Source organism: Pieris napi, chromosome 5, assembly GCF_905475465.1.
Source record: "Pieris napi chromosome 5, ilPieNapi1.2, whole genome shotgun sequence".
Taxonomy (NCBI): Eukaryota; Metazoa; Arthropoda; class Insecta; order Lepidoptera; family Pieridae; genus Pieris; species Pieris napi.
The window spans coordinates 10,138,191-10,151,790 of NC_062238.1; the positions used below are offsets into that span (position 1 = coordinate 10,138,191).

The 13,600-nt window shown below is 35.9% G+C and overlaps 1 protein-coding gene across 1 annotated transcript; it reads right to left on the reverse strand.

The window, feature by feature from the left end:
• Nucleotides 1-3,751: 3,751 nt before the first annotated feature.
• On the reverse strand, nucleotides 3,752-7,248 carry LOC125049963. The gene is made up of 2 exons (XM_047649521.1): nucleotides 6,802-7,248; nucleotides 3,752-4,583 (listed from the first exon to the last, which is right to left on the reverse strand). The coding sequence occupies exons 1-2, from the start codon at nucleotides 7,132-7,134 to the stop codon at nucleotides 4,056-4,058; spliced, it is 861 nt and encodes a 286-aa protein (XP_047505477.1). The 5' UTR covers nucleotides 7,135-7,248; the 3' UTR covers nucleotides 3,752-4,055.
• Nucleotides 7,249-13,600: the final 6,352 nt, after the last annotated feature.

Consider the following 13,600-nt stretch of genomic DNA (forward strand, 5'->3'; position numbering starts at 1 on the left):
TCGTTAGACTAATTCTTTGTCCGAGGTAGCTGCCAGATCTTCGGTCTCCTGTGATGTCGACTAACCTTTTTGATATTTCTTTAAAAAAGCCTTAAAGCGCTAGGACCCCACGGACCAAGGATCTCGACACCGAATGGGACAAAATCATATTCAGAGCCTAGACAGGGGTATTTGCATGCTAAATTATTAGTAATAAGATAATGTCTATGATGTGTCATTTCTCGATAATTATTTGTATCTAGACTAGGGCGTGCTGTTAATCGACATTTCGGAAGATGGGTTATCAGTTTCAAGTGTACTAAAAAATGTTAGATTGATATTGGAGTATCTAATTAGACTTTTTATAGCCAAATTATATTTATTTGATTAAAACCTAAAATTTAAACCGGTCTTGCCCGTTTGCCTTTGTATAAAAAAAACTCAACAACTTGTTATCTGAGCAGTGTTAGCTATGGCTAGGCGTGGGATTCACACTGTGGTCATGAGTTCGAACCCTATACAATCTGTATTGTACAATATATACTTACGTGAATTTTTGACAAATAAATACACAGAAATCCGAGGCTAAAATGATAATTTTTGTTTAGGTACCAGTTAATAAGATTTATATCTATCGATAAATGAGTAATTAGCTGGAAAACCGATGAAAGAAATGCTTTAAAAGTTTGAGTTATCTTTTGGAACTAATTTATTATTTTACATTTTAATGGACCCGAATGGTATCATCAAATATGACTACTGCGCTCTATAATTTATTATTTTAATCGTTTTTAAAGAATTTTTCTATGAGATAGGCGGGCAAACGACCTAACTACAGCCCAAGATAGCCATTTTGATAGTTGGTGCGTTTCGGGCCTATGTGTAGGAGGAGTATCATCTATATTGGGGATGGTAACCTTTTATTTAAATATATATCAAAAGCAATTACTATTAGTAGTTTTGACATATAATTCTAGTTAAAAAATAAAAAATGTTTAGATTGTATCAAGAGATGTGTCATATAGCTCAGTTGCACAAATTAATTTGTTACAAAACTATGTGGACTTCTGGATGCTCGAAACATAATTCTTGCTTTTCACAGGCTGATTTTTTTAAGTAACTAGAATTGGATTTTTTGAACATAACAAGAATTCAGTTTGATTCTCACTTTCTTAGGTCGTCGTCGTGGTCATCAGGGTAGCATCTGGAGGAGATTATTTGTCTCCACCGGCTTCTGTCCAGCGCCTATTGCGGTGTTGAGTTTTGTGGCATCATTTAATGTGGATGATGATAGATACTTTATCGGGTCAATTGGTGATTGCGCCATCTTTGTGTCAGCCTCACCGTCTGTGTTACCACGCCTCCGTGCATTGTATGGCCGAAATATGAGATGATTCGTTGTCGGCTTATACTTTAATATCTATACTTAGGGATAACTTAACGAAGTAATATAAAAGTCAGTGGTGCTACAACCTTTTTAGGTCTGGGCCTCATATTTCTATCTGTTTCAATATCCTTTGTCAATCTAATAGGCAAGTAGGTGATCAGCCTGTGCCTGACACACGTCGTCGACTTTTTGGTCTAAGGTACGGTTTAATCACCATATTTTAATTCGCTGTTCGAGCGAATGTTAAATGCTCATGTGCTCATAAAAATAAAGTCTATTAGCCGGGATCGAACCTACGACCTCAGGAATGAAAGTCGTACGCTGAAGCCACTAGGCCAACTGCTCTATCTAATCAACAAAGTAATATCATTGTAATAACTCATTGGTCTAGTGGTTTGTACCCCCGACTGCGAATCCATGGGTCCCGGGTTCGATCATCGGCTAACAACGAACGTTGATGTGATGAGCATTTGGTGTTGTGCTTATGTCTTGGGTGTTTAAATATGTATTTATATGTCTATCTATCTATAATATATTGTATGTATATCCGATGCCTAGTACCCATAACACAAGCTTCACCAGCTTAGCATGGGACTAGGTCAATTGGTGTGAATTGTCTTAAAAATAATAATAATATAATAAATGTTACCACGTATGTCTACGTCATTATATATGTCAAGAAGTACTATATATATTAAATAGTTCCTTAGTGAAGTAATAGAAAACCTTTAAAGAATATAAGGTTTTAACAAGCTAAATTAACAGTAAAATATTTTGGTTACATTTCATACATTCACAGAAAGACACAAACAAAACAGATTGACAATAACATCAGTTTATGGCTAATAGTAACAAGTTTACATCATTAAGCAAAGAAAATATTAAAGATAGCGTTATATGCCTTAGAACTTTATTAGCGTTTGATTACATCATAACTAATAAAATCTTTAAAAATATACCATATAAACGATAAAACTAAGTTGTATGTGTGAAATTCAACTTATAACGGGTCTCTCGCATAAAAGAAGGCGTATCACAACGGGCGATCACATTTTTATTGCTCACGTTTAATTAATTCAATATAAACATTGTCTATTTCGATTGTCATTATTGACTTTATGTGACCCTTATTTACAGGGTTATGGTGCCAGTCGTAATAAAAATAATATTTGTGAAAGCTGAATGTAGTATCTAAAAGTTTATATATTTTCATGGTCTTTAAAGAATGTATATGTACTTTTGGTATTACTAAAGTACCTACTACTAAGAATGTTATACTGATACTAGCTGATCCGGCAAACGTTTTGCCATGTATATCATTTATAATAAAAAAATAGGGGTTGATCGTAGAGGGGTGAAAGTTAGGGGTTGTATGTATTTTTTAATGTTGTATCATAAAAACAGAAAAAATATCTGAAAATAAAAAAAAATATTTAGGGGTGAACTACCCTTAACATTTAGGGGGATGAAAAATAGATGTTGTCCGATTCTCAGACATACCCAATATGCTTACAAAATTTCATGAGAATCGGTCGAGCCGTTTCGGAGGAGTTTAACCACAAACACCGCGACACGAGAATTTTATACATTTTGGCTGATTTACACAGGGTCAGTAGACAAGTCAGTCGCAGTGCCAATGTCGGCGGCGCGACTGACATTAACTGTTTACATGAAGTAAGTAGTAGTGGTGCATTTCTCACGATGAGCACACGTGTGTGAAGTCAGTGGGAAAAATGAATTCGCGAAAACAACTGAAACGACGATTTAATTATTTGTTAAAAAATTAATCAATTATGCTGTTGAATGAGTTAATAGAAATGGTAGAAAATGAGATAACTAAAAATAAACGACAATGGGTAAGAAAATGGATTGACGATAGAAACGAAACTGGTGGCTCTGCTTTGTTGCTGAAGCAATTGCGATTTGAAGATCCTGTGGAGTACAAACTAGTATGAGGATGTCACCACAGAATTTTGACGAATTGCTGTCAATGATATCGAGCTCTATTCAACGACATGATACATTCATGAGAGAAGCTTTACCAGCCAAAATTAAACTGGAAATAACGCTGACATTTTTGGCTTCAGGAATGTACTATCGGTTCCTTAGTCACTGCTGCCCACTGAAGTATTCCGAACCAATTCGACTTAGGGTCCTTCAAGAAAAGAGCGTAACAATTCTTGAAAGGCCGGCAACGCACTCGCGAGCCCTCTGGCATTAAGAGTGTCCATGGGTGGCGGTGTCACTTAACATCAGGTGAGCCTCCTGCCCGTTTGCCCCCTGTTCTATTAAAAAAAAAAAAACTTTTATCGTGTCTCAAAACCAGCAATTTCTCAACTAATACCAGAAGTGTGTTGGGCAATATATACGGCACTAAAACACATATTAAGGTAAGAAATTTTTTATTATTAAATTATTAGAAAATTAAGAAATACAACATCAAAATAGTATTAAGAATTTTCATAGGCACGTATAATCGTGTTAACAGCAGTGTTATTTTCACTTTCAGCTTCTTCGTTGATCGTGGTGCTGTAATTCAAAACTGAGGGTCTAATAATAACCTGCCTGGGGTTTACAAATGTGGGGTTCGTTGATCGATCGGAAGGATGAAATCCTAAAGAGCTGTTGCTAGTGGCAGGCTCGGCAACCTCTGGCGGATAAAATGTTATGGTGTTGTCGCTTGATGCAGTCATTGGGTTGGGCTCCAGGGAGTAAAATCCCATGCAGCACAAGTAGTGTGCTGCTTGTTGTTGTGTAGACTAGGGATAAAATAGTTAGGGGATGAAGATTGTGCATTTTCTGTATACTTCTTTTGTTGTATATCAGCCAATCTAGCTTTGGATAGTATTTTTTGGATCTCTAGTTGTGCAATAACAGATTGTTCTTCAGACAGTTTTTTTAGTTGAGCCGCCACATGTTTACCGAAAATATCTGCGTCAGACTCTTCTTTAGATGGTGACATATTAACATCATTTGACACACTTTTTAAGTCCTTTATCATGGCGGCCATCTGAGATATTTTGGAGCGTTTTGATCGCGGATGCCCAGATTGATTGGGAGCTGTCACAGAATGTCGAACTGGCGTCTGGATGGCTTGAGTTGGCGTTTCAGTAGAATTATCATTATTTTCAGTAGATCTTGATACATTTTCAGCTCCGTCACCAACACCCTCAGCTTCACCCAACTCAGCGTCATCGTTGCTGGTTCTTGAGTTATCCTGTTAATGAGAATAAAATGTAATGTTTAATAAATCACTAGTTGATGATAATACGTATTTAGGTTGTAATTTTTTTTTTGTCTACAGATTCCAGAACGAGAGGAAGAATGGAAAATTATTGAAGACGGTTTCAATACCAAGTGGAATTTCCCTTCATGTTATGGAGCAATCGATGGGAAGCATAATATAATTAAAGTCTCCTCCAAATAGTGGAAGTGAATTTTATAATTATAAAAAAATCAATAGTACAGTATTGTTAGCACTTGTAGACCACGACTATTGTTTTTCATATATATAGACGTTGGAGCGAATGGAAACGCCTCTGATGGAGGTGTTTTCAAAAATTCCTCATTATATCGTCGGTTGGAAGATGGATTGCTTCCTACAAATAGAGTAATAGTTGGTGATGCAGCATTTCCACTGAAGAATTATTTACTAAAACCCTATCCAGGTACGCAGCTAAGTACTGCTGAAAAAGTCTTTAACTACGTAGTTGGTCCCAAAATTCTGTCACTGTTACATTATTTTTAAATTTCGAACATGATTTTATAAAAAAAGTATTGCATTATATTTTTGAATGTTTGACTATTGTTTTAAAAGAAAAAAACAATCACTTTCCGTAATTTTTCACGATGGAGTGGACATTGAAAGAAAACGGAATAGCTGTTATTGCGTTGCACCGCTGTTGGCACTCGCCGACTACCATTTTCAAGTTGCTCAAAAGTTTGAATATAACGCTTAGGTTTATGTATCGTACTATTGATAGGTACAATGAAGTCTCCAGTGTTGAGGACAAGAAAATAACTGGCCAGCCACGCTCCGCAAGAACACCAGCAGTAATCAAAGCTATCAAGGCGCGGCTAGCAAGAAATCCTGTCCGAAAACAGAAGTTGATGGCTTTGCAGATGGGTGTCAATAGGAAAATAGTAAAAAAGGTTTTAAATGAAGATCTTGGTCTACGAGCATACAAAAAAAAAGTGGGCACATACTTAATGCTCGTCTAAAAGCAATAAGGCTTAAGAGATCGCGGGTGTTGTTGAAGCTGTACGCGAAAAACCGACACCGTGATATCTTCTTTACGGACGAAAAATTTTCGATTTATAAGAGAAGTACATTAAACAGAATTATAGAGTGTACGCTAGGAGTCCTGAAGAAGCTGTAAATAAAGTTCCAACGGTGCAACATGGACATCATCCATCATCAGTAATGGTCTGATTGGGAGTGTACTATTACGGGCCAAATGACGTTCATTTTTGCGAAAAGGGGGTCAAAACCAGTGCAAAAGTGAACCAAGAGACGGTTTTGGATCAGCTTGTCAAAGACCTGCCCAGCACGCTATTTGCAGGACATCACTTCGTTTTCCAGCAGGACTCTGCGCCTTCACACACAGTCAAGACCACTCAAGCCTGGTTTGAGCGTCAAAACATCGACTTAATTAGACATGTGGATTGGCCTTCCTCCAGTCCGGACCTTAATCCTTTGGACTATAAAATTTGGCAGATCTTAGAGAGGAAGGTCTGTGCTATACCACATAGAAATTTAGAGAGTCTAACGTCATATTTAAATAAACCAGTCACTGAAATCGACATGAATATGGTGCGTGCTGCGATAGACGACTGGCCGCGGCGCTTAAGGGCCTGTATTAAAAAAAAGGGAGGTCATTTCGAATAATTTTATGCTATTTCTCTTCCTTAATTAATGTACTATAAATTGATATATCACTCATTAAAAACTGATAAGTACTTATGTTTTTATCATAATTTCCATTTATGACAGAACTTTGGGACCGACTACGTACAGGTTGTCGCGTGCAAGGGGCATAAGTGAAAATGCTTTTTGTATACTGGTTTCTAGGTTCCGAGTGTTCGAAAAAGCAATTCCAACCCATTTGGACACAGTTGATGCCATTGTCTGTGCAGCCTGTGGCCTGCATAATTGGTTGCGAAAGCGTTCAAGTTCCTACATAACATCTACTTGTGTAGACAGAGAGGACAATGATGGACAAATAATAGAAGGAACATGGAGATCGGAAATAAATCCACTACCAAGCATTTCAGAACAACAAAGAGGCAACCATTCCATGACTGCTAAAGAAAAAAGAGACCTATATAGGAACTTCTTTATGACTGCTGGAAGTGTGCCATGGCAATTGGATAGAATTCATTAATTTTGTATAGGTACCTAGGATGGCAATAAATAAGTTACAATAAATACTTACCATTGTTTTTCTTTTTACAATAGCATTTTTTATAAAGCCGTCCAGTTCTTGAAACCACTTGACTTTTGGAACATATACGTTCCCACTAGCGCCAGATTTGGTGGATTTTTGTATCTTGTCGAGCTCTAAATAATATGTAGCCCTTATGGCTTTAATTTTTTTTTTTACTTCAGTAGAAGTGAGCCCTTCGATTTGCATTTGTTGAGCCATATTTTTAAACGCTGTTAACCGCATTTCTTTATTGCGGTAATTTAGGGATTTAATATCCCAAAGGCACTCGTTTTCGCCATATAATTGCACCAATTTTAAGGTTTCGTATTCGTTAAGCTTCATTTTTATCGCCAGCGAAAAAAACGTGGTCACTCTACAACGCAGCGGCAGTGACTAACCACGCACTGACTTGTCTGTTTACACGGGGTTTATTTGGCTGGCGCGGGGGTGCGCGGGTAGCGGGGGGCGCCAACTAAATTTAAAATATTCGTGTCCGAATATTCAAGTCAGCGCTGACTTCAAGCCACTGTACTGACTTCAAATCAGTTTACACAGGGTTTTTTTCGGGTCAGCACTGACTTGCCTCGAATTTGTAGTCAGTTACTGACCCTGTGTAAATCAGCTCTCAGATTTTAAGTATATATTTCTTCTACAGCTTTTGTTTTTCCAGGAATCGTACTCAACTCGAACAAATGACTGATAAGGGGAATTCTTAATAGAATAGTTTCAAATTACCAAATATGAAATTAATCCCAAGCATTTTATTAAAATTAAACTCTCGGAATTATCGTTTCACGGTAAGCATTGAGTCTTGAAGCAGGTCATTTAGGGAATTGCCAGGACTGGAGCCTAATTCTCATATTTTAGCAGCAATCAAATTTCATCTACTATTACTTTTTACAAAGAAGTTTGATCTCTATTGGTTGGTTATAAGGTTAAAAGTTTCATGTAAAAACCTGCCTTTCGGGACGATGCTAAGCCCTTGGACCGTGGCTACGCTTAAGCAAATATGAACTTTATTTGCACATAATAGTGTTTTAATTTAAACCACGCCATTTTGACAATCCTTTACAAATATTAGGAATCGGGAAACTGATCGTACCTTAACCTAAATTTAATAGTTTAACAATTTTCTAAGGTGCACCTAAGCTTTATTTACGAAAGTATTTATAGTTAGAGCAGTGTTGGCCTAGTGGCTTCAGCGTGCGACTCTCATACCTGAGGTCGTAGGGTCGATCCCCGGCTGTGCACTAATGGATTTTCTTTCTATTGCGCATTTAACATTTGCTCGAACGGTAAAGGAAAACATCGTGAGGAAACCGACATGTCTTAGACCCAAAAAGGCGACGGCGTGTAACAAGGCACTGGAGGCTGATCACCTACTTGCCTATTTAGATTTAAAAATGATCACGTAACAGATTCAGAAATCTGAGGCCAAGACCTAAGAAGTTGTAGCGCCACTGATTTTTTGTTTTTTTTTGTAGTTATATTTTGTAGCCCTGTAATTTAAATAAGTTTATCTTTTCGATATCTTGTTTGCCAACACGAATTAACGAATAAAGGTTACTAGAAAATAATACTATTTAAAAGAAGTACATAAGTTTAAAACTCGATTTAATATAAAATAAATTACTTCTAAATTTCTATAATAACAATTAAAACATAGTTTTTCATCCTATGGTAAACCCTCTAAATCTAAGAATCTCTTGTAGGAATCCTTTTTTCAGTCTTCAGATGCTCTCTTGAAAACATACTAACTAAATCGTAAGAACTGATGCATTAAGCAGGACTCGTAAGTCTTGTAATTTAAAAATCGTTAGAAAATTGTATGCTCTTTGGCTCATGGGCGGACTACGACAGCTTACAATGTGATTTCAATATAACTCGAGATCTAAATGAAAAAGGTAATTGTAGGTTTTCCAATATTCATGTTATTTGTCATAACTTGCCTTAGGCTGCAATTAAATGTAAAAGCCTGATCTTAAAAGATAATTGGTTCGTAAGAAGTAACAATTGCGCCGAAGGCACCGCGGATTATTGTGTTTGACTTTTATGAGATAACGGTTGCTTCAGACATTTATTAAAGATTGAAATAAGTTTACCATTGATCCAATCGGAAGTGAAACGGTATTTAACTATCTGCTTCCTTGAGTTACCCGTATCTATGTATAATAATAATAATAATAATAATAAAAGCCTTTATTGCTGTAATTACATATACATAAAAATGTGAAATACTAAAAAATTAACACTAAAAATATAAAAAAAATACTAATAATTAATCGGGAAGCCGGTTAATTTCTGTTATGCCGGCCATACACACTACGGTCTACCGGAGAGGTCCACCTATGCAGGTATGCCTGCGCAGGTAGACCGGAATGTGTGTGGGAATAGACCTGTGCAGGTTTTTGAACCTGCGCAGGCGACCGGCGCAAGATCGATTCTTTCGAGTAACACCGTACGGTGTACCTGTGCGTGTATGCGTGTACTCCGGTCGCCTGGGCAGGTTGTTAAGATAGTCATCGGTTAAATAGTAATAATAATAGTTCAATTTTCAATTCATTTAATAAATTAACATGACTATATGTTTTCCTTTTCAATAACCAATGCTTACACCACTTTCTTCGCTTGTTTTTCGTATTATTTTTCTTCAAAATTAAAGCAAGACCTAGCAACGCCAGCGTGTCATCGCAAAGAGAACTGAAGACTGCTCCGATACACCGGAACGTCCCCATACACGCTACCATTATTCGGTTGACCTGCGCAGGCATACCTGCACAGATTACCTCTCCGGTAGACCGTAGTGTGTATGGCCGGCATTATACAGCTTGTCCTTGGACATAGGCCTCTTATAAGGGCTTCCACTATTCTCTGTTTTTTACTCAGCCAGGGCTACATAGGGCCAGTTGCTCTGCGCACATCATCTTCCCATCTTTTCATTTGTCTTCCTCGTTTTCTTTTGTCATAGAGAGGAAGCCATTCCGTCACATTCTTCGTCCATTTATCTTCTCTTACTAGAAGTAACAGCATTTCTATCTTACCCGTAACTGAATGGACATTAAATGTTGTAGTTAAAATAGGTGCTAAATTTATAATTAAATAAAAAAAAAAAATTGTGACATTTAATGAGAACTTTTAGTTGTAGTATTATATTTTCTATTATAGACAGCATTGGTGCAGTTGGCCTAGTGTTTAGCGTGCGACTCTTATCCCTGGAGTCGTAGGTTCAATACTCGGCTGTGCACCAATGGACTTTCCGTATGTGCGTATTTAACATCCGCCCGTAAGGTGAAAAACGTCGTGAGGAAACCAGCATGCGTTCTAACGCTAGCTATAAATAATATTTGGATCTATCCAAAAAGTCAAAGGTAAGTATTAAAAATTATCACGCAACACATACAGAAATCTGAGGTCCAGACCTAAGGAAGGTTGTACCGCCATTGGTATATTAAAGACAAATATAATTTATATCTAGCGCCGTCAAATTTATTCTAGAAATTGAGATTCACCATATTCTTTATATTCAGAAATTTTATATTGGTGCGGTGTTGGTGGTACATTTTTACTAGTAAAGTAAAATATGAATTTTAAATATAATATAATATCTAAGACCTGCAAACCCTATTCGAATAAGATTAAACATTGCTTCAAGAAAAGAGCGTACCATTTCTTGAAACGCCGGCAACGCATTCGCGAGCCTTCTGGCAATGTGAGTGTCCATGGGCTACCGCCCGCGAGTGATACCTCACTTAACAGCCTCCTGCCCGTTTGCCGCCTATTACATAAAAAAACATTGATATTACTTATTTTTGCTTCTGTTTGTTAATATGGGTTTCACATTAGTAGTCGAGGCATATAGAAACTTTAAGTTTTTGTTAATCCTAAAACACACATTGAACATTTACCAAAATAGGAATAAAGACATGTTGTAAATATATAATCTCTGAACTTAATATGGTTGTTAATTAAATGCCTTAGAGAACTTGATGAACAAGCCAAGAAACGCATATCACCGCAATAGGTCGATAAATGTTCACAGCTTTCTAGCTTGCGAAGACAGGAAGAGAAGTCGTGTGAACATCATTTCGAATTCACTTTCTAAAACGCCAATATATAAAAAGTATATAAATATACTAGCTGATCCGGCAAACGTCGTTTTGCCATGTATATCATTTATAATAAAAAATAGGGGTTGATCGTAGAGGGGTGAAAATTAGGGGTTGTATGTATTTTTAATGCTGTATCATAAAATAATAATTTAAAAAAAATCTAACAATTAAAAAAAAAAATAGGGGTGGACTACCCTTAACATTTAGGGAGATAAAAAATAGATGTTGTCCGATTCTCAGTTATACCCAATATGCACACAAAATTTCATGAGAATCGGTCAAGCCGTTTCAGAGAAGTTTAACCACAAACACCGCGAGACGAGTATTTTATATATTAGATTTTAATTTTATTTTAATTGTAAATTACACATTTACTTTTCGTACCAAGAAAAACATCGGTCGCAAATTGCCATTGTATAATGCATAGAAGGAAGTACACAGTGTCTGACCCCATGCCCCATAATCGGATACATATATCTTCTCGTGTACCCAACATTTAAAGAAACACAAGAAATTTAATGATTTGTTATTATCACTTCGATGTTATTTAATTTGCTCCTTGATGTTATCTTTGATATTTGCTTGAAAACGTTCGTACATAATTAAATAGCATCATAATTATTGATAAATTTAAAGAAAACTGGATTTCGGTCTTACGGTCCTGTTGCTTATATTTTAATTTTCTTTTTAAACAAGTTCAAAAACACAGAATATATTAGGCCTTGCTTTCTGTGTGTTTAATTAGGACAAAACTTTGCTTGTTTCTTCATTGGGCCTACGGATTATTTATTTTTTCCTGGCTTTTCATTACTAAAACCAGGTTTATCCAAAATATACTATCCGACAAAATTCAGTAAAATAATATTATTTGTTAGTTTTTATAGATTTTGTATCTAATATATAAAACTCTCGTGTGGCGGTGTTTGTGGTTAAACTCTTCCGAAACGGCTTGACCAATTTTCATGAAATTTTGTGTGCATATTGGGTATAACTGAGAATCGGACAACATCTATTTTTCATCCCCCTAAATGTTAAGGGTAGTCCACCCCTAAAATTTTTTTTAAATTTTTAGATAAATTTTTGTTTTTTATTTTTTTATGATACAGCATTAAAAAATACATACAACCCCTCTACAATCAACCCCTATTTTTTATTATAAATGATATAAATAAATTAATGTTTGCCGGATCAGCTAGTATTAATATAGTTTGTTACTCAGTAATAGTGTGGCATTCTACTGTTAAGAGAATTTTGTTATTAAACTCGGTTAAGTTGTTTATAAGTTTCCTCGATACAGATCTACAATGATACGAATAGTTCCTCTTTATAATATTATTATAAACAATGCGATTTTCATTAAAAAAAAAACACGACTCGTATTTTTGATGTAAAATCATAAGTTGTATGTGTTCAAAGATCGTTCAAGTGGTATAAAATTAAAATGAACAATATTAGACGTCAACAAAATAATTGGTAGCTCATAAACTTTATAATAAAATCAAGTTTTAAAAGAGAAGTCTCGGAACTGGTTTTGGAGCTAATTAAAAAAGCAATTTGCAAGTTATTTATGAGTTATAAAAGAATATAGAGCTTTTGAGTCCACGAAATTATTTTGTTTGTAAACGATAAATTTCACGAATTTTAAAGATATGGTGAGGCTGTGGTGATCCATTAAGATAAATAAGAAAGACTGCAATATTTATTATATTTCAAGCTTTCTTTACAGTAATTAAAAAAAAAAGTGGCGCTACAACCTCTTTAGATCTTGGCCTCAGATTTCTGAATCTGTTTCATGATCATTTTTAAATCTAATAGGCTTGTAGGTGATCAGCCTCCAGTGCCTGACACACGCCGTCGACTTTTTTGGTCTAAGACATGTTGGTTTCCTCACTATGTCTTCCTTCACCGTTCGAGCAAATGTTAAATGCGCACATAGAAAGAAAATCCATTGGTGCACAGGCGGGGATCGAACCTACGACCTCAGGTATGAGAGTCGCACGCTTAAGCCACTAGGCCAACACTGCTCAAATTATTTCTAATTCTTTGCAGATATTAGTAGCAATTCATTAGATTATAGTTATAAACAAGGGATTTATCCCTTGTTTATAACTATCTATTAAAATATCTATCGATATTTTAATATCAAATAAAAGATTCATGAATGCGGTAGTTTCGGTTAACAGTTAGCTATGAGAATCCTTCAAACCCTACATTACCTTATTTATTTCTACTATTGGCAACGTCTTTGCTTGCTTTAAATTATTACCTGAAAATGAGTAGGTATAAATTCGTATTGGATTATCTGGATGTTGTCAAATCTCTAGTAGCCAACTATCTCAGGCGATGAAGGTAACAAAACAAATTATTTATTAATATAAAATTACACATAATTAGTTAACACTTCAAACAAAGTATTTACTTAGGGAGCGTTCAAGTATTACGTAACGAATTTGGAGAGGGGGGGGGGGTTTACCTTTTGTAAAACGTTACGATACGGCGCGGGGATTGAATTACGTGTTATTGTTAATATTATTTTCGACTTTCGAGTACTTTACACCACATAATGGTAAACTTTTAAGTATAAAGAGTCACTAGGTGGTCACGAAACGTTTTACTATACTTGGGTACAGAAAAACGTTACGGCGCGTTACATGGGAGGGGGCTGGGGGGGTAATACTTAACGCTCCCTTAGATGTTCG